At 40.2% G+C, this 21,952-nt stretch overlaps 1 protein-coding gene across 5 annotated transcripts in view; it reads left to right on the top strand.

Annotated features, from left to right (window-relative positions):
* Positions 1-21,952, top strand: part of C13H3orf20 (chromosome 13 C3orf20 homolog) — a 127,277-nt gene that overhangs the window by 60,479 nt on the left and 44,846 nt on the right. For 3 of the 5 annotated variants that reach the window (XR_014823856.1, XM_084989527.1, XM_084989526.1), the window contains exons 8-9: positions 5,312-5,464; positions 6,335-6,455. Coding sequence is in view for 4 of the 5 variants with exons in the window: in XM_084989527.1 (XP_084845653.1) it covers positions 5,312-5,464; positions 6,335-6,455 (274 nt within the window). In the remaining variant the exon portion in view is untranslated. Of the gene's footprint in view, positions 1-5,311; positions 5,465-6,334; positions 6,456-19,585; positions 19,718-21,952 lie in introns of all 5 variants that reach the window. The other 2 variants (XM_084989525.1, XM_084989524.1) reach the window with 1 other exon arrangement.

Here is a 21,952-nt window from a genome sequence, read left to right as displayed (position 1 = left end):
GTGAAGGCACTGCTCTGACCATATTGATGTGGCTTATTTGCCTTTTGGTGTTGGATATCTTTTTGATAGTTTCGTCTATTTTGTTGATGGTAATTCGGCATTTAGTTGTAATTTTGGTGTTTGCATGAAAGGAGATGAGCTCGAATCCTTCTGTTTGTCATCTTGTCTCTCTGCCTCTCTGATCTATTTTTTTAGTTGATCTTTGAATATGGTGTGAGATAAGGGTGTAACCTCATTCTTTTTCATATGGTAGGTACCCAGTTGTCCCAGCACTATTTGTTAAATAGACTACTCTTTCCCCCATTGAATGGTCTTGGCACCCTTGTTGAAAATCAGTTGACCGTAGATATATGGGCTTATTTTTTGACTCTCAGGTCTCTCCCATTGATGTATATGTCTATTTACCCGTACCACACTGTTTTGATTACTATATAGCTTTGTGGTAAATGTTGAAATCAATAAGTATGATTCCTTAATCTTTGTTCTTTTCTTCAAGATTATTTTGGTTATTTTGTACCATTGCAATTCTGTATGAGTTTTAGGATCAAGTTTTCCATTTCTGCAAAAAAGATTGAAGGGGTTTTGATAGGGATTGTGTTATATCTTTATATCACTGAGGGAGATTTGTTGTTAACAGTATTCTTCCAGCCTATAAATGCTAGCAAATGATGACCTGAAGTGCTATGTGAGAAACAACAATAGAAAAGCAATGAACAAAAGGAAATTATACCATTTACAATAACATCAAAAGGGATAAAATACTTTGGAATTAATTTAACCAAATAAGTTTATGATTTATTTGCTGAAAACTGCAAAATATTGTTGAAATAAATTAAAAAGGACTGAAATGAATAGAAAGACATCCCATGTTCATGAGGAACAACTTATTTTTATATATTAATCTTGTATCCTCCAACTTTGCTCTTCCTGTTTCTAGGAATTTGTTCTTTTCAACTAGGTTACCTAATTTTAGATGTGCAAATGTTAATATAATTCTCTTATGATCTTTTTTCATTTCTGTACAGTGAATATCAATGTATCCACTTTCATTTCTGATTTTAGGAATTTGAATCTTTGTTTTTCCCCCTTAATCAATCCAGCTAAAAAGAACCAATTTGGGGTTTTGTTTGTTTTCTGTATTTTTTTTTCTATTCTCCATTTTGTTTATCTCTGCTCTAAACCTTCTTATTTTCTTACTCTGCTAGCCTTAGTTTTATTTTGATTTTCTTTTTATAGTTCATTTTGATAGAACTGGGTTGGGTTATTGATTTGAGATCTTTCTTCTCCTTTAATATGAGTATTTAAAGTTAAAAATTTCTCTCTGAGCACTCCTTTTGCTTGATAAGCAGTGAAAGTTTTGGTATTTTGTATTTTTGTTTTCATTTATCTCAAAGTATTTTCTAATTTCCCTTATGATTTATTCTTTACCCATTGGTTGTTTAAAAGTATGTGCTTACTTTCTACCTATTTATGAATTTGCTAAATTTCCTTCTGCTAGTGATTTCTAGTTTTATGCTGTTGACTGAGAATATACTCTCTGTGGTTCTAATCTTTTAAAATTTATTGAGATTTGTTTTGTGACCTAACATACTATCTATACTAGAGAACAATCCATGTAAACTTGAGAAGCATGTGTATTCTACTGTTGTTGTGTGGAATGTTCTGTATAAGCCTGTTAGGTCTAGCAGGTTGATAGTATTGTTCAGGTCTGTTTCATTATTGATTTTCTGCCTAGTTTTTCTAGCCATAATTGAAAGTAAGGTGATTAAATCTCTAACTCTTATTATAGACCTATTCCTTTAATTTTGACAGTTTTGCTTTATATATTTTGGAGCTCTGTTATTAAGTTTGTATACATCTTTACTTATATTTTCTTAAGGTATTGGCCCTTTTCTTAATATACAATATCCTTCTTTGTCTCTTGTGAAAAAATATCACTTAAAGTCTATTTTATCTGGTATCAATAAAGCCACCTCTCTTTTGGTTGATATTTGCATGGAATACTCTTTTATGTCATTTCACTTTAAACCTAGTTGTATCTTTGGATCTAAAATGAGTCTCTTGCAGGAGTTTCTATTGTGGCTCAGTGGTAATGAACCGGACTAGTATCATTGAGGACATGGGTTCAATCTCTGGCCTTGCTCAGTAGATTAAGGATCCAGCATTGCTATAGCTGTGGTGTAGGTCACAGACATCACTTGGATCTGGCATTGCTGTGGCTGTTTTGTAGGCCCACAGGTGCAGCTATGATTTGACCCCTAGCATGTGAACTTCCCTATGCCACAGTTGCAGCCCTAAAAAGACCAAAAAAAAATGAGTCATAACAAAATAATTGATATGCCATCTACAAGAGACTCAAATGATTTTTTTCTTTTTGTTTTTATCCATTTGATAGATCTCTGCCTTTGTTTGGAGGTTTTAATCCATTTATATTTAAAGTAAATGTTGATATTGAAGGACTTAATTCTGCCATTTTGCTATTTGTTTTCTATATCATATCTTTTTTGTATCTCAGTTCCTCCATTACTTTTTTCTTTTGTGTTTGATTTTTTTGTAGCATGTCATTTTTTATTTCTTTTTTTCAATATTTTCTAGTTATTTTTTTAGTGGCTACCCTGGTATAATGGGTTGAATAATGTCTGCTAAAAATTTATGTTCATCTAGAACTTCAGAGCATGACCATATTTCGAAATGGGATCTTTTCAGGTGCAATTATTAAGATATTGGATTAGAGTGGGCCTTAATCCACTGGTGTCCTTAAAAGAAGAGAAAACTGACACACACAGAGGGAAGACCATATGATGACTGAGATAGAAGTTAGAATGCCACATCTGTAAACCAAGGAATGCTAAAGACTCTTGGCAACCACTAGGAAGTAGAAAGAAACAAGGAAGGACTCTTCCCCAGAGCCTCCAAGAGCATGGCCCTGTTAGCACCTTGATTTCAGACTTCTAGCCTCCAGACTGTAAGAGAATAAGTCTCTGCTTTTAAGCTCATCCAGGTTGTGGTACTGAGTTACAGAATCCCCAAGAAACTAACACATTTGAGTATTAAAATTGACAACAAACTGGTTTGAGTTAATACCAGTTGGTTAATACTAATAGCGTATAAAACTCTGCTCCTATACAGCCCCATTCCTCCTCCTCTATTTTGTTATTAACAGAAATTAGCTTTTTATACAAATGCGCCATTAACATAGATTTACAATTATTATTTTATGCATTTGTTTTTTCAAGTCATGTAGGAAAAAAAGAGGAAATAGAAACCAAAAATAATGTAATACCAAATTTTATATTTACTTACATATAGTCACCTTTGCTGGTGTTCTTTTTTTTTTTTTTTTCCTTTGTATGTCTTTGAGTTACTGTCAAGTATTTTTTAAAAATTTAATTCTTAAGAACTTTTAGCATTTCTTATAGGGAAGATGTAAATGGTGAACTCCCTCAGCTTTGGTTTATCTGGAAAGTCTTAATTTCTCCTTCATTTTTTTTAAGGATAGTTTTGCTCAGTATAAAAGTCTTGGTTGATAGATTTTTCCCCCCCACCTCTAAATATTCCATTGCAGTGTTTCTGACCTCCTTGATTTCTGATGAGAAATTGGCCATTTATCTTATTAAGGATTCTTTTTACGTGACAAGTATCTTCTCTTGGTGCTGTCAAGATTCTTTCTTCATCTTTGTCTTTATGCTCTTTGTTAAAAATATGTCATTGTGGCTCTCTTTGAATTTATCCTACTTGGAGTTTGTTGAAATTCTTGAATGTGTATATTCATGTCTTTTTTAAGAAATGCAGAGTTTTCAACCATTATTTTCTCAAATATCCCCCCCCCCATTTTGGGACTCCTTTTACACAGACATTGGTCCACTTGATGGTGTCGCACAGGTCTCCTGTATTCTGTTCATTTTTCTACATTTCTTTTTTCTTTTTGCTCTTTAGGATGGATAATTTTGGTTACTCTATCTTCAGGTTCACCAATTCTTTTTTCTACTTATCTAAATCCCTCTAGTAAATTTTTTCTTTTTCTTTTTCTTTTTTTTTTTTTGCTTTTTGCTTTTTAGGGCCACACCCATGGCATGTGGAGGTTCCCAGGCTAGGGGTTGAATTGGAGCTACGGCTGCTGGCCCATGCTACAGCCACAGCAGTGTGTGATCTGCAACCTACACCACAGCTTACAGCAATGCCAGATCCTTAACCCACTGAGTGAGGCCAGGGATTGAACCTGCAACCTCATGGTTCCCAATTAGATTCATTTCTGCTGTGCCACAATGGGAAATACCCCTTCTAGTAAATTTTATTTATTTATTTTTTCACCTTTTCTAGGGATGCTCCCATGGCATGTAGAGGTTCCCAGGCTAGAGGTCGAATCAGAGCTGTAGCCACCAGCCTAGGCCAGAGCCACTGCAATGCGGGATCCAAACTGCATCTGCAACCTACACCACAGCTCATGGCAATGCTGGATCCTTAACCCACTGAGCAAGGCCAGGGATCAAACCTGCAACCTCATTGTTCCTAGTCAGATTCATTAACCACTGCGCCATGATGGGAATTCCTCTAGTAAATTTTAAATTTTATTTATTGTACTATTCATATCCATAATTTCTTTTTGATTACTTTTTTATAATTTCTATTTGTTTTGTATAAGTTGAGTGGGGAAAGATTAAGAGAATGAAATCCAATACCAGCCATTGAAATTCTTGTCTGGGGCACTTTTGAAATTCCTACAAAAAAGATAGTAGCTACCCACAACATAAAGGCTTTAGTCAAGATCAGTGCTCCTTGGTGCCTCCTTAGTGGAAAATGAACAGGGAGACATTGTCTGCTCTCCTAGATTGATCAGAAGGGCATTAGCCTGACCACATGAGAAATATCTCTAGCCTCAGAATTCACATAGTGGCTCTACCACTTCCTTGTGATGTGATGTGAGGCAAATCATTTTTCTGCTTGCTGGATTCTTCATTTGTCAGATGAACAACTTATCCTGGTTTTTCTGGGACTTTCCTGATTTTATTACTGAAAGTCTCACATCCCAAGAAACCCCTTACATTCAGGGAAACACTACTCCACTGTGGGATGAAGATAATATTATATACAACATGATGGTTGTGAACAATAGAAAGAGGATATAGGGAAACACCTGGGGCATGGTTGGTTCCATAATCATTTAGTTGTTACTTATACAAAGTGCAGGGATGGTCTTTGAAGACTGGGAATGATGTATCAAATAGCTAAAACACTTTGACATGTAGACTTGCTTTTCATGAAGCAGAACCTGGAGAGTTTTCTGTTGGTTCTACTTAACAACTTGTGCCAGCTATCCCTCTGGGAACATTGCCATGTGTCAAATCCCCACGTGCTGCAAAGGGAGAGCCATCACCTGCCTCTTTAATGACACACCCAGCTTCTCCTTCCTGGCCATGTTCAGTGCTGAAGGCCAGGGCTGCGTTCAGCATAACCTAAAGGCCAGGTAAGTGGTTTGGGGGAATTTTAGCCCCATGGAAATATCTCTGAGGGTGACCAAGGTGGCCAGTGAGGTAGAATATATGAGCCCATGGGAAAATAAGGGACCAGGAAGTAACTAGAGATCTGGGGAGGCAGTGAGGCAGGGCCAAAGCAGTACCTGTAGGAACATAGGTGCTTTGAAGCCCTCACTTGCTGCTATACATAGTTATAGTAGGCCAGGGATTGAACCCACATCCTCACAAAGACAATGTAAGGTCCTTAACCCACTAGTTTTCACAAGTCTTTCTATTGCATATCACAGGCAATAAGAAGGGAACTCCTCAAACCATACTCCACTGTACCCCCAGAGCATTAAGATCTTGACTGTTGGCTGGATTCATGGAAGAGTTCTGTAGGGAAGAGAAATATTTTATGCCAGGAAACAGTGAAGAGAGGCCATGGTACTACTTCCATGGCGTTTTTAAGAGAAACATGCCAAATGTTGATTCTGTCTGATTTTCCTAAGGAACTACTCGTGGTAGGAATGACTTATTCTCCTGTTAGTGATGTTCCATTTCCCATTTTGATGCCTGATAACTTACATGCTCAGGCTCCTGGGCATTAGGCACACATTCCATTTCTCTCCCTCTTGGGTTTGATCTGAGTCTCCACCATCTCCCTCAGACCTGTCCTTCCCAACAGACTCCCCCAGTAGCATCAACAGATGTGAAGGGACCTTGGACCCTATTAGGCATAGGAAGCAGGGCTGCCTGCAGGAGTCCACAGTTTCTCCAGCTGGAGCAGAGTCCCATACCCCTGCCTGCCTGTAGCCTGTAGTGATGAGGGCTTCCTTCAGGAGCCTGGTGACAGCCCCTCATTTCTGTATCTCTCCTAGCTGCCCATACGTCTTGATCTTGGATGAGGAAGGCGGAACTACCAATGACTACAAAGGCTATGTAGTCCACAAGTGGAGCTGGACCTCCAAGACAGAGACTTTGCTCTCTCTGGAATACAAGGTAGGGGTGGGCAGCAGAGATGGGGCTTCCTCAGCAGCCTTATTACCTGGACTGCCCACCATTAAGAACCAGAGGGCTACCTGGAAGATGGGAGCCCTGGCCTCAAGGAGCTTATAATCTCATTCAGAGATTCCCAAGGTGGATGGCCGTGGTCCAGGGTTGGCTAAAGTGAACTTTTTATTAGCCTGAATCAACTATTGAATGCTGTACTGAACTTTCTTGGTAATAGCCTTCATATTTTATTTTTATTATTTATAATTTTATACTTTCCTAGTTAAAATGTCCTTTTTTTAAGGAAGTAACTGTTATAATGGTTGATTGTTTTATTTTTAATCCCTATATGTGGCAGTAAGAAAAGTTAGTAATTCTATATTGGCCTCCCCAATTCTTATTTTCATATTTTTACTATTTGTGAAACAAACAAATAAAAATCTGAGAGTCAGAGTTCCCATTGTGGCTCGGTGGGTTAAGGACCTGACATTGTCTTTGTGAGGATGTGGGTTCAATCCCTGGCCTACTATAACTATGTATTGTGGGATATTTACTAGTATTACCCTAGTTGCTAGTAGTACCCTCTTTCCTAGTTGTGACAACCAAAAATATCTCCAGACATTGCTAAATGACTCTAAAGGGTAAAAAATTACCCATTGTTAAAAATCACAAATCTTTGGGATAGAAAGATAGATGAGACCAGTCAAGGAACCCAAAAATCTAGGGAACAATGACTACATAGTAGAGAAGGATAAAGGCTGTGAGAGGGACAAACTCACGGGGTTGGGATTCAGAGAGAGATCACAGAACATAGAATCCACCCAGGGTAAGAGTTATGGGACAGGAAGATCCTGTTGTGGTTCAGCAGGTTGCAAACTTGACACAATGTCCATGAAGATGTAGGTTCAATCCCTGGCCTCACTAAGTGGGTTAAGAATCTGGCATTGCTGCAAGCTGTGGCATAGGTCACAGCTGTGGCTTGGATCCTGTGTTGCCATGGCTGTGGAATAGGCTGGCAGCTGCAGCTCCGATTTGACCCCTAGTCTGGGAACTTCGATATGCCACACACAGGTGCAGCTATTTGAAAAAAAAAAAAAAAGAGTTACAGGACAGAGGCACTCTTGGAGTTCATGGTGGGTCTCAAGCATCCTGTCTCGTGCCTTTCCTGTTCATCCTCTGCATTGGCCTCTGGATTCTCATTCTTACATCTCAATTCCTATATATCATACCTCTGCACAGAAACATTCAATCCCTTAACATGTCTCACCCTTCCTACCCTCACTGGCCTGAAATACAGCTCTCTGTGCCAGTCCAAATTTTCCTTCCTTCAAAGCCCTGCTCGGACTTCCTGTCCTCGTGGTACTCCAGCCCGCATCCATTTCTGCCTTCTCCCAGGGACCACTGTCTGGATTAAAAGACAATCCAGACTAAAATGATTCATTTCAGCCATTTTACAATTAGTCATGCAGTTAAGAGTTCTCAGTTGTGGCTACATATCAGAATCACCCATGGGACTTAAACGAAAGTATAGATCCCAGGCATGGCCCCAGAGGGATTCTGATGCAGTTGGTCTCTCATGGTTCTGGATTTTGTAGTTTTCACAAGTCTTTCTATTGCTTGACCATGTCCAGGACTCCCAGTCCAAAAGTATATTGAGATATTTAACTTTTAGTAGTTGTTTACAATCCAAAAATCTACAAATCAGTTGCTGGCAGGTACCATTGCTATATGTCAGTATGGCCAGGTGGACAGAGAATTGGGATGAAGATCTGAGGAGTCAAATACTAATGTCAGCTCTTCCAAACCCTGGCTTGTTCAGCTTTGTGAAAACCACTCAGCTTCTCTGAGTCTTGGTACCTGATCAATACAAGCTCGGCCACCAGAGCCTCCCCCTCAACTTCACACAGCTTTTGTGAGAACTAAATCAAACAGTGGTGGGAAGGTGCTTAGATATCACTAAAGTGTCTTAGTGGTGGGTTTAGGTTCCTTTTTCTGTTCTCTGGAGCTGCATGCAGAAATGCACAATAGGGGCTGGTGCAGTCAGGAGTGGGTGGCCTGGAAGACAAAGTGGCATTGAGTCGTAACATGAATGTGTGTGCATATGATTCACATAGATACACAGAAAAGGAGGAAGAGCATTCTGGGTAGAGAAAAAAACATCTGTAAAGGCTTGGAGTTGGTACTCAGACAGCATTATTAAAAGTTCGTAAGTACTTCTCTTGAAAGAAAAGAAGGCAAGAGTCTTATGCATCATGGAGTAGAGGCGTTGGATGTCAGGCTGAGGAGTTGCATGCTATGTAGGAGGCTGCAGTGGCCAGTTTGTTTTTTGTCCACATATTTACTGTTCCCAGCATTTTCATTCCTCTTTGAAAATCTAGGTTTCCCCCAGTAACATTTCTCTTAAGCCAGAAGAACTTCTTTACAGTTTCTTAAATGCAGATCTACTGGCAACATATTCTGTTTTCTTTCATGTCAAAAAATGTCTTTATGAAGGAATATTTTTGCTAGATATGGCATTCTGGTTGACTTTTTTTCCTTCTAGTATTTTAAAGATACTGTTCTTAGAGTTCCTGTCATGGTTCAGTGCTAACAAACCTGACTAATATCCATGAGGATACAGGTTCGATCCCTGGCCTCACTCAGTGAGTTAAGAATCCGGCGTTGCTTAGAGCTGAGGTGTAGGTTGCAGATGCAGCTTGGATCCTGCATTGCTGTGGCTGTGGTGTAGGCCAGAAACTGCAGCTCTGATTCAACCCCTAGTCTGGAAACTTCCATATGCTGCAGATGTGGCTCTAAAAAGCACACACACAAAAAAATTAAAAATTGATAAAGATATTGTCTTCCTGTGTCTGTCCTCCATAGTTTTTGATGAGAACTCTGTAGTTATTCAAATCATTGTTCATTTTCTCTATGTGGTTTCAAGATTTTCTTTCTTAGTTTTCTAAATTTGACTGTGCTGTCTCTGGGTATAGTTGCCTTAATATAAATCCTTTTTGAAGTTTACTAAACTTCTTTGATCTGTAAATTCACATCTTTCACAAAATATGGAAAGTCTTCTGCCATTATTTTAGGGGGAAATTGTGCTCCACTCTCTTTCCTTTTCTTCTGAGATTCCAGTTACATGTATTTTAGACTTTTTAATAATTTTGTCCCAAAGGTCACTGACAGTCTGTTATTTTTGTTGTTGTTCAATACTTTTCTATTTACATTTCAGATTGCATAGGTTACATGGATCTACCTCCAAGTTCACTGACATCATTCTGTCATTTCCATTCTACTATTATGCTAATCCTGTGAAGTTTAAAAATTCTGGGTATATATTTTCAACTCTAGAATTTCCATTTGGTTCTTTTTTTTACATATAATTTCCATTTCTTTGATGAGATTTTGTAATTTTTCCTTCATTACAAGTATATTTTCCTTTGATCACTCAGTATGGTTAAATTAGCTGCTATAAAGTCCTTCTCTGATCATTTCAACACCTGTGAAAATGGCTCACAGTTCAGTTGTTTGTCACATGTTGGATAATTTTGTTTGTTCATTTGTTTTCTATTACTCAGTGAATTTTATAACATTTATAGTTGTACAATGATCATCACAACCAAATTTTATAGCATTTCCATCCCAAACCCTCATCCCATCCCCCCACCCCCCCAACCTGTCTCATTTGGAAACCATTAAGTTTTTCAAAGTCTGTGAGTCAGTATCTGTTCTGCAAAGAAGTTAATTGTATCCTTTTTTTAGTGCTACATATACATTATAGCATATGATGTTGGTGTCTCATTGTCTGACTGACTTCATTTAGCATGATAATTTCTAGGTCTATCCATGTTGCTGCAAATGCTGTTATTTCTTTCCTTTTAATGGCTGAGTAATATTCCATTGTGTATATGTACCACATCTTCTTGATCCATTCCTCTGTTGATGGACATTTAGGTTGTTTGCATGTCTTGGCTATTGTATAGAGTGCTGCAATGAACATTGGAATATATGTATCTTTTCAAGTCATGGTTCTCTCTGTATGGATGCCCTGGAGTGGGATCGCTAGATCAAGTGGTAATTCTATTTTTAGTTTTCTGAGGAATCTCCATACTGTTTTCCACAATGGTTTCACCAAATTACATTCCTACCAACAGTGTAATGGGGTTCCATTTTCTCCACACCCTCTCCAGTACTTATTATTCGTAGACTTTTTGATGATGGCCATTCTGGCTGGTGTAAGGTGGTATCTCAGAGTGATTTTGATTTTCATTTCTCTAATAGTGAGTGATGTTGAACATCTTTTCATGTGTTTTTTGGCCATCTGTATGTCTTCTTTGGAGAATCGTCTGTTTAGATCTTCTGCCCATTTTTTGATGGGGTTGTTTTTGTTGTTATTGTTGTCGTTGTTTTGGTATTGAGCTACAGAAGGTGTTTATAAATTTTGGAGACTAATTCCCTGTCATTCGCTTCACTTGCAAATATTTTCTCCCATTTTGTGTGTTATCTCATTTTGTTTAAGGTTTCTTTTTGCTGTGTAGAAACTTTTAAGTTTAATTAAGTCCCATTTGTTTACTTTTGTTTTTATTGTCATTACTCTAGGAGGTGGATCTGAGAAGATATTGCTGGGGTTTATGTCGGAGAGTTTTTGGCCTATGTTTTCATCTAAGAGTATTATAGTATCTGGTCTTATATTTATGTCTTTAATCCATTTTGGGTTTATTTTTTTTGTGGTGTTAGGAAGAGTTCTAACTTCATTCTTTTACATGTAGCTGTCCAGTTTTCCCAGCACAACTTATTGAACAGGCTGTCTTTTCTCCATTGTCTATTCTTGCCTCCTTTATCATAGATGAGTTGACTGTAGGTGTGTGGGTTTAATTCTGGGCTTTCTATCCTGTTCCACTAATCTATATTTCTGTCTTTGTGCCAGTACCATACAGTTTTGATGATGGTAGCTTTGTAGTATAATCTGAAGTCAGGGAGCCTGATTCCTCCAGCTCCATTTTTCTTTTTAAGAATATCTTTGGCTATTCCGTGTCTTTTGTGCTTCCAAACAAACTTTAAAATCTTTTGTTCAAAAGGGTGGGGAAAAAATGTAATTGTAATGTATACATGTAAGGATAACTTGATCCCCTTGCTGTACAGTGGGAAAAAAAATCTTAAAAAAATTTAAAAAAATCTTTTGTTCAAGTTCTGTGAAAAATGTCCTTGGTAATTTGATAGTGATTGCATTTAATCTATAGATTGCCTTGTGTAGTATGGTCATTTTGATAATATTGACTCTTCTAATCCAAGAGCATGATGTGTCTTTCCATATGTTGGTGTCATCCTTGATTTCTTTCATCAGTGTCTTACAATTTTCAGAGTCCAGGTCTTTTGTCTCTTTAAGTAGGTTTATTCCTAAGTATTCTATTCTTTTTGATGCGATGGTAAATGGGACTGCTTCCCTAATTTCTCTTTCTGATCTTTCGTTGTTAGTGTACAGAAATGCAGTCAATTTATGTGCATTAATTTTGTATCCTGCGACTTTGCCAAATTCATGGATGAGCTCTAACAGTTTTCTGGTAGTCTTTAGGATTCTCTAGGTATAGTATCATGTCATCTGCAAATAGTGATAGTTTTATTTCTTCCTTTCCAAGTTGGATTCCTTTTATTTCTCTTTCTTCTCTGATTGCTGTGGCTAGGACTTCTAAAACTATGTTGAGTAGTAGTGATGAGAGTGGACACCCTTGTCTTGTTCCTGATCTCAGCGGGAATTCTTTCATCTTTTCACCATTGAGAATGATGTTTGCTGTGGGTTGTCATATATGGCCTTTATTATGTTGAGGTAAGTTTCCTCTATGCCCACTTTCTGAAGGGTTTTTTATCAGAAATGGGTGTTGGATTTTGTCAAAGGCTTTTTCTGCATCTATTGAGAAGATCATATGGTTTTTATTCTTCAGTTTGTTAATGTGGTGTACCACACTGATTGATTTGCAGATACTGAAGAACCCTTGCATCCCTGGGATAAATCCCACTTGATCATGATGTACAATCCTTTTAATGAATTGTTGGATTTGGGTTTGCTAGTATTTTGTTGAGGATTTTTGCATCTATGTTCATCAGCGAAATTGGCCTGTAATTTTATTTGTGGTATTTTTGTCTGGTTTTGGTATCAGGGTGATGATGGCCTCATAGAATGAGTTTGGGAGTGTTCCTTCCTCTGTAATTTTTTGGAATATTTTCAGAAGGATAGGTGTTAGCTCTTTTCTAAATGTTTGATAGAATTTGCCTGTGAAGCCATCTGGTCCTGGGCTTTTGTGTGTTGGAAGTTTTTAAATCACAGTTTCAATTTTAGTACTTGCGATTGGTCCACTCATCTTTTCTATTTTATCTTGGTTTAGTCTTGGAAGGTTGAACTTTTCTAAGAAATGTGCTAAGAAATTTGTCTATTTCTTCTAGGTTTTCCATTTTATTGGCATATAGTTGCATGTAGTAGTCTCTTCTGATCCTTTGTACTTCTGTTATGTCCATTGTAACTCCTCCTTTTTCATTTCTAATTTTTTATTTGAGTCCTCTCTCTTTTTTGCTTGATAAGTCTGGCTAAGGATTTATCAATTTTGTTGATCTTTTCAAAGAGCCAGCTATTCATTTCATTGATCTTTTCTATGGTTTTCTTCATTTCTACTTCATTGATTTCTGCTCTGATCTTTATGATTTCTTTCCTACTGCTAACTTTAGGTCTTGTCTGTTCTTCTATCTCTGTATGCTTTAGATGTATAGTTAAGTTGTTCATTTGAGCTTTTTCTTGTTTCCTGAGGTAGGTTTGTATTGCTATAAACTTTCCTCTTAGAACTGCTTTTGCTGTATCCCATAGGTTTTGGAGTGTTGTATCTTTATTATCATTTGCTTCTAGGTATTTTTTAATTTCCTCTTTGATTTCTTCAGTGATCCATTGGTTATTTAGTGGTATATTGTTTGTGTTTTTTTGCAGTTTTTTTCTTATTGTTGATTTCTAGTCATATAACATTGTGGTCAAAAAGGATGATTGATGTGATTTCAATTTTCTTAAAGTTACTGAGGCTTGATTTGTGGCCCAGAATGTGATCAATCCTAGAGAATGTTCTTTGTGCCCTTGAAAAGAATGTGTATTCTGTTGCTTTTGGATGAAATGTCCTGTAAATATCTATTAAGTCCATCTGGCCAATGCTTCATTCAGGGCCTGTGTTTGCATATTGATTTTCTGTCTGGATGATCTGTCCATTGCTGTAAGTGGGGTGTTAAATTCCCCCATTATTATTGTGTTATTGTAGATATGTCCTTTTAAGGTCGTTACAGTTGCCTTATATATAGTGGTGATCCTATGTTGGGTGCATATATATTTATAATTGTTCTATCTTCTTCTTGGATTGATCCTTTGATCATTACATAATGTCCATAATTGTCTCTTGTAACATTCTTTATTTTAGGGTCTATTTTGTCTCAAATGAGTATCACTACTTCAACTTTCTTTTGATTTCCATTTGCATGGCATATTTTCTTTCATCCTCTCAATTTTTTATTTTATTACTCAATGAATTTATTACATTTATAGTTGTACAATGATCATCATAACATCCTCTCACTTTCAATTTGTATGTGTCCCTAGATTGAAGTGGATCTCTCAAAGACAGCATGTATATGGATCTTGTTTTTGTATCCATTCAGTTGGGGTGTTTAGTCCATTAACATTTAAGGTAATTATTGATATGTATGTTCATATTGCCATTTTATTAATTGCTTTGGATTTGGTTTTGTTGCTCTTTTTTCTTCCCTTCTTGTTCTCCCCTCTTCTGGTTTAATGACTATCTTTAGTGTTGTATTTGAGTTGATTTTTCATATTTGTTTGTGTATCAATTGTAGATTTTTGGTTTGCAGTTACCCTGAAGTTTTGATATAGGAGTCTATATATATAGGTGAGATTGTTTTAAGTTTTTGGTCTCTTAATTGCAATGCATCTCCAGTGTCCTGCATTTGTACTCTCCTCTCCTCATGATTTCTGATTTTGGTAGCATATTCGTGTATGGATGATTTCCTATCTTTACTGTATATATACCTTTGCTGGTGAGCCTTGTCCTTTGTGGTATTTTTGTTTCTAGTTGTGACCTTTCTTTTCTGCCTAGAGAAGTTCCTTTAATATTTGTTGTAAAGCTGGTTTCGTAGTGCTGAATTCTCTTAGCTTTTGCTTATCTGTGAAGCTTTTGATTTCTCCTTCACATCTGAATGAGAACCTTGCTGGGTAAAGTAATCTTGATTGGAGGTTTTTTTTCTTTCATCATGTTAAGTATATGGTGCCACTCCCTCTGGCCTGCAGAGATTCTGCTGAAAAATCTGACAATAACCTTATCAGGGTTCTTGTGTATATTATTTGTTTCTTTTCCCTAGCTGCTTTCAGTATTTTCTCTGTCTTAAATTTTTGTCAGTTTGATTAATATGTGTCGCAGGGTGTTCCTCCTTGGGTTTATTTTATATGGTACTCGTTGCGCTTCCTGGATTTGAGTGAGTGGTTCCTTTCCCATGTTAGGGAAGTTTTCGACTATTATATTTAAAAATATTTTTTCTGTCCTTTTCTCTCTCTCTTCTCCTTCCCGCACCCATGTAATACTGATGGTGGTGGGTTTAAAATTGTCCTAGAGTTCTCTTAGACTGCTGTCATTTCTTTTCAATCTTTTTTCTCTTTTCTTTCTGCCTCAGTGATTTCCACTAGTCTGTTTTCCATCTTGCTTATTCGTTCTTCTGCCTCTGTATTCTGCTATTGTTTGCCTCTAATGAATTTTTTATTTTAGTTGTTATATTTTTCATGTCTCCTTGCATAAGTTTTAAATCTTACATTTTTTTGCTCAGGGTTTGCTGTAAGTTATCAGTCTTTGCCTCCAGTTTATTTCCAACATCTTGCATCATGTTCAGCATTATCAGTCTAAAATCTCTTTGCTGGAGGCTGATAATCTCCAGATCACTTAGCTGTTTTACTGGGGTTTTTTCTTGCTCCCTTTTCTGAGTTGTAGTTCTCCGCCTTTTCATTTTTATAGGTGTTTGGTGTGGTGACCTGTTCGCACACAGTAGAGTTGTACCTCTCTTACTTCTGATGTCTAACCCCCTTTGTGGCTGAAGTTGGTACAGGGACTTGTAGGCTTTCTGATGGGAGGGACTGGTGCCTGCCTACTGGTAGGTGGAGCTGATTCCTGTCCCTCTGGTGGGTGAGATTTCGTCTCTGGGTGAGATTAGAGGCAGCTGTGTGCCTGGGGGAGCTTTAGGCAGCCTGTTTACTTATGGGTGGGGCTGTGATCCCACCTGGATTATTGTTTGCCCTGGGGCTTCTCAGCACTGATGGGTGGGGCCAGAGTTTCCCAAAATGGCCACCTCTAGAGGAACACATGCTGATGAATATTCCCCAGTGCTTTGCCTCCAACGTCCTTTCCCAACAACAAGCCACAGTAACCCCCTCTTTTCCCAGGAGATACTCCAAGAACTGCAGTCAGGTCTGACCTAGATTCCTATGGAGCTTCTGCTTTGCCCTGGGACCCAGTGCACGTGAAAGCCTGTGTATGTCTTTCAAAAATAGGATCTCTGTTTCTCCCAGTCCCATGGAGCTCCTGCACACAAGCCCCACTGGCCTTCAATGCCAGATGCTCTGGGGGCTCTTTCTTTCAAGGCCAGATCCCCAGGCATGGGGACCTGATGTTGGGCTCACAACTCTCACTCCTGTAAGTTAGTCTCTGTGATACAGTTACTTTCCAGTCTGTGGACTGCCTGCCTGGCAGGTATGGGATTGCTTATATCCTGTAATCACCCCTCCTACCATCTTGATGTGGCCTCCTCTTTGTCTTCTGGAGTGGGATATCTTTTTAAGTTTCCAGTTCATTTGGTTGACAGTTGTTCAGCATTTGGTTGTAATTTTGTTGTTTTTATGAGAGAAGGTGAGCTCAGGCTTTCTGTTCCACCGTCTTAATCCCATCTCCCACATGTTGGATAATTTTGGATTGCTGACATTATAGATGTTGTGAAGTCTCTGAAATCTTATATATTTCAGAGTGTATATTTCTGTTTTTCTTTCTTTCTTTCTTTCTTTTTTTTTTTTTTTTTTTTTGCTTCTTAAGGCTGCACCCATGGCATATGGCAGTTTCCAGGCTGGGGTTCAAATCAGAGCTGTAACTGTTGGCCTGTGCCACAGCCACAGCAACTCAGGATCTGAGCCTTGTCTGTGGCCTACACCACAGCTCACAGCAACGCCAAATCCTTAACCCACTAAGGGAGGCCAGGAATCAAACCTGCAACCTCATACTGAGTAGTTGGATTCATTTCCACTGTGGCCACAACAGGAACTCCTTATGTTTCTGTTTTAACAGGCAGTAGATATGGTTAGCTTTATACCACAAATTTTGTCCCACTCACAGTGGGACAGCAGCTGAAATCTCAGTTCAGTTTTTTATTCCCCTGGGAGTAAGCTGCCTTACATCTACACTGCTCACACATGGTTCAGTGATCAGCTAAAATTGTGGACTGTTGATTCTATTTCCCTGTCCCTTTTGGAATTCTCACCTTACTTTTCTGTGACTGTAGTTTGCTCCATGTTTGGTCATTTGGTTCTTTGGTGCTGAAAGAATTCATGCTGTCTTGGTCCTTTTAAGTCTTAACTCTTCAAAATCTGTCTGCTTTTGAGAGTTCCTGCAGTGGAGCAGTGGGTTAAGGACTCAGCATTGTCACCAGTGTGGCTTGGGTTGCTTCTGTGGTGGGGGTTCAGTCCCTGGCCTGGGAACTTCCACATGCTGCAGGTGCTGACCCTCAAAAAAGAATCTGTCTGCTTTTTCTTATTCTTCTGAGCATTTGAGTAGATGTTTTATGTATTTTTTTCAGGTTCTGTGGGAGGATCAGTTTGTTGGGAGCTGACTCACCTATATTGGGTGTATAACCAGCTGGGTTTTGTTTTTTTTTTGTCTTTTTGCCCTTTTCTAGGGCCACTCCCATGGCATATGGAGGTTCCCAGGCTATGGGTCTAATTGGAGCTGTAGCCATCGGCCTACACCACCACAACTCAGGATCCGAGCCATGTCTGCAACCTACACCACAGTTCATGGCAACGCCGGATCCTTAACCCACTGAGCAAGGCGAGGGATTGAACCCTCAGCCTCATGGTTCCTAGTCGGATTTGTTAACCACTGCGCCACAACGGGAACTCCTAGCTGGTTGTTTTTTAAGCTGAGGGCTGGCATGCTTGGCCAGCATTTGTGTGGAAGGTCAACCAGAAAAGGAAAGGTCAGTGGATGGGCTAGTAGAAAGACTAGTTAAGGAGTTACTAGTCAGACCTGACATAAAGAAGGGTAGTAATAATATTTTTTACAGGGGCCATTTCAGTAAAAGAAATCGGTGGCATTCAGAAATGGGCTATAGAGGAGAAACGAGAGGAGGAGGAATGATCCTTATGGATTGTGTGTGTCTGGGTGGAACAAAGTAGTTTCTGAGAGGCTCAGAGACCCATGTGGTTTTAGATGTGCTGACTGGGCTCAGTGGAGCATATCCCTGTTGTGATAGGGATCCTCATTACTAAGAAAGATTGGGCACGATGGATACATGAACTGGCTCATGAACTCCCAGAAGATAACCACTGCCTGAGTTTGTAGAGCACCATCTTTGGGACACCAGGAAGAGGGAAGAAGAAAAAACAAACAAACAAACAAAAAAACGCCAAGGGAGCAAGATAATTAAAAACAGCTCTACCAAGCTAAGCCCTTTGCTTATTTTTTCTGTGAAATCTGTTCATTGCCCTCAGAGGAAGATTCTGTTACTGTCTTCAGGCTCAGAGTAGGTAAGCAACCTGCCTGATGTGCCCAGCTGGTCAGTGGGAACCTGTCCAACCATAGCACTTGAGCTTCCAACCACAGCTCACAGCTGTTCTGTATTCTCTAGAAGGAGAGCAGGAGCCAGTAGTGTCTCTCTTAAGTGAAAGTGACCTACAGGTTTCAAGATGTCACAGACTTGGCAGGGAGATGGTCATGAATCAGATGTTTTCAGGGTATGGAAGGGGATTAGCATCCAGACTGCAGAGAATGAGGAAGGAGCTCAATGGTAAGGAAGTTGAGCTGGACCTTTGGACCAAGTGGAATTGTAGATGGAAAAGGAAGGAATGAAGATGGAGAGTGCTTTCTTACTTCTGAGGAGTCCTGGGGTGCTTGTAGATTGGGGTGTCAAGACTGAGGAGACTTCGCCACACAGCTGTAGAGCTGCAGACACCCAGGCCCCTAGTGGGGCCATGGTGCATAATTCATTCTTTGCACATTCGAACTGTCCAGGGCTTACATGTGCATTGCTCTGCCACATCCTGATAATATCCGTTTGTGTTTGGTGTGGCCCTTTGTGGTTTAGGAAGCCACTTCCATAGTCTTTCTCTCATTTGAATCTAATACTAGCCTTTTGACTCTTTCGTATTGAAGATTAGGAGCTTCAGAGAGGTCCAGTCGCTTGCTAACAAGGAGCAGGATTGAGACTCACCCAAGACCACAGAGTTCTCAACAAGGAATGAGTTGCTATAAGGGCAGCCTACTTGCTACCTAGGAAATCCCACCCTTTGGGAAGTGATGGGGAAGGGTGGCTCCTCCTTAGGGGAAGAGTAGTGACACATTTGTTGACTACAGGAGAGGGGACCAAGAATGTGTGGCTTGGCCCTGGCTCACTTTCCCTTTGGCATCTGACTGCCCACCTGCAGAAGGGTAAGCTCTGGTGCCCCTGCCAAGGAGCCCTGCAAGCTGTAGAGAAAGACTCCTAGTCAGACCTGGGGCCTGGGGAGACATATTGTCAGATTCAGGGACCATGTTGGCTCTTACCCAAGGTGCATTACTGTTTGGCTCTACCAGAACCAACACCAGTTCGATCCCCATGTCTCCTTCACAGGTGGTTCCAAGTTTGGATTGGAAAGGGAAAGGGCAGGGATAAGCAACCATCATTACTTGTTCCACTGATTCTCCCCCAAAGATAAACTGGAATTCTTATGTCTTCTCCATAAAAGTAAATTCTAACATAATAACAGAAAGATTGTATAGCTCCCTCAGCTCCAAGCCAAAGGGATTCTGTGCTTTGTGATGAGTCAGGAAGGGATAGGTGGACAACAGGAACAGGGGTCCACTGAGTACCGGTTTCTTCATCCACAGGTGAATGAGCAAATGAAGCTGACGGTGCTAGGGCAGGATTCCATCATGGTCACCTTCACCTCCTTGAATGAGACAGTAACACTCCCCATATCGGCCAACAACTGTCCCCATGGGACATCTCACGATAAACGGGTAAGGCACATAGACCAGTTACCCAGGCCTGACCCCAGGGCATTTTTTTTGGTCATTTTTTTAGGGCTACACCTGCAGCATATCAAAGTTCCTGGGGTAGGGGGTGAATAGGAGCTGTAGCTTCCAGCCTATGCCACAGCCATAGCCACAGCAACGCAGATCTGAGTCATATCTGTGACCTATACTGCAGCTTATGGCAATGCTGGGTCCTTTAACCCACTGAGTGAGGCCAGGGAATGAACTGGCATCCTCCTGGATTAGTCAAGTTCTTAAACCTCTGAGCCACAATAGGAACTCCCCAGGGCATTTTTCTTTCTTTCTTTCTTTTTTTTTTTTTTTTTTTTTTTTTTGCTTTTTAGGGCCACACCTGTGGCATATGGAGGTTCCCAGGCTAGGGGTCAAATCAGAGCCACAGCTGCCAGACTACACCACAGTCACAGCAATGCAGGATCCAAGCCATGTCTGGGACCTACGTCACAACTCATGGCAACACCAGATCCTTAACCCACTAAGCAAGGCAGGGATCAAACCTGCAACTTCATGGTTCCTAGTCAGATTCGTTTCTGCTGCACCATGACGGAAACTCCCCCAGGTCATCTTAATGTGGTTGTCCCTTCATATCTTAATACCTTTTCTCTTTCTACTTCCCCCACCCCATATAAAGCCCTACTTTTTTTCTCTACCTAATGGACTCCGACTCATCATTCATGGTCTGACCTTAGTACCACCTTGTCCATGAAACTTCTCTCAAGAGTCTTTCTGTTGTGACATAATCCAATTCAGACTAGCTTGAGCATGCAGAGACTGTATTGGCTCAGTAAACTGAAAAGTAAGTCTGTAGATATGCAGCTTCAATCATGGCTGGATCCAGGTCCTTAAATGATTCCACCAGATCTTCACCTCTTGGCTCTACCTTTCTCTTTACTGGTTTTATTCACAAGGAGTTCCTCCCTTAGGGTGACAAGATGGTCATGAGCATCTCTGGGCTCACTGTTCTACCAGCTTTAGTCTCCCCAAGAGAAAGAGGGCTTCTTTTTTCTAAGTGTTCCGATAGAAGTGCCAACACCAACATCATTGGCTCCATCTGCTGCCCATGCCTGAAATATTCTCTGTGGCCAGGAGTGTGTGTTGATCTCACTGGCCAGGCTGCCAGAAGCCAAGGGGTGCCGTCAGCCCCAAGTGTGCAAATGATGAGGCAGGAGTGTTTTCCTAAAGGAAAATCATGGTGCTGTGACCAGAAGAGGGAGAGATGATGAAGGACAGAATAACTGCCCGTGTTTTGATGACCCTCCCCACCAACCCCTTTCCTGTCCCATGTCTACCTGTCTCCCTGCTCGGCCCTCCCAGCCACAACTGTCCTTCATTCCAGCACAGCTTTATTAACAGGCCAGCATCCTCTACCAAACTGGGAATTCCCTGCAGTTGCTACTGATGTCTGTTCCCCCAGGGCCCAGCACAAGGACTGCTTCAAATGAAATACTTGCTAATGGGTTAGATGAGAAAATAGCAGAGTCTGGAAACCTAGTTCTTCATTTGCTGGGTCTTTGTGGATCCTACTGTGTGCCTGGTCCAGAGTCAACATTGTGGAAAGATATGGAGAGGACAAAGGGGACAAAATCCCTGATCCCTGAGGGTTTTAGTCCAGAGGAGAACAGTTCATGTTCCCCATGAGACTGGGGTAGCCAAGGGCTTCTTGGTAGCTCTGGTCACTTGCATTCCACATGAGGCACTCATTGGGATTGGCTCATTCAGGAAGCCTCCTTGGAGCAGGAACAGGAGGACCACACTTCCCAGTTTTCCAATAGCTGGTCTTGGTTTACATTTATTAGTCCAGGAATTGCTAGTAGCATCCCTTTCACCCTCAGAAGTATCCAAGTTTGGGTGATACATTGTTATCCCCCAGAGGGAGACCCTTGTGCTGTGAGGACATTTGCCACCACATGCCATCAGGCTCACAGACCTGCAGGGCTGACAGAGCCCATAGGAACAGGAAGCCCCATGTCCTCCTTGTCACGGGGACATGAGAGGCAGGCTTTTGTTGGAGACCCATGTTATCTGAACAAGGCAGAACACCTGTGTTTCTCCTGGACGGAAGCATTGCACCTGTTTTTTCTACCGCTCTTTTATTTCAGCAGCGTTTCAACTTCAATAATTCATTAACTAATTCTGTAAATGTGTATTAGCACTTGTTGTGTGCCAGGTTGGCTGTTGGGAATGTAGTGGAAGAAGCCTCAC

The sequence above is a fragment of the Sus scrofa genome, chromosome 13, assembly GCF_054392235.1.
Source record: "Sus scrofa isolate SSC_HxYL_T2T_F1_AM1 chromosome 13, Sscrofa_HxYL_maternal_Yorkshire_Landrace_v2.0, whole genome shotgun sequence".
Classification (NCBI taxonomy): domain Eukaryota; kingdom Metazoa; phylum Chordata; class Mammalia; order Artiodactyla; family Suidae; genus Sus; species Sus scrofa.
Note: the sequence above shows the minus strand (reverse complement) of the source record. Positions and strands in the feature narration are given on the sequence as shown.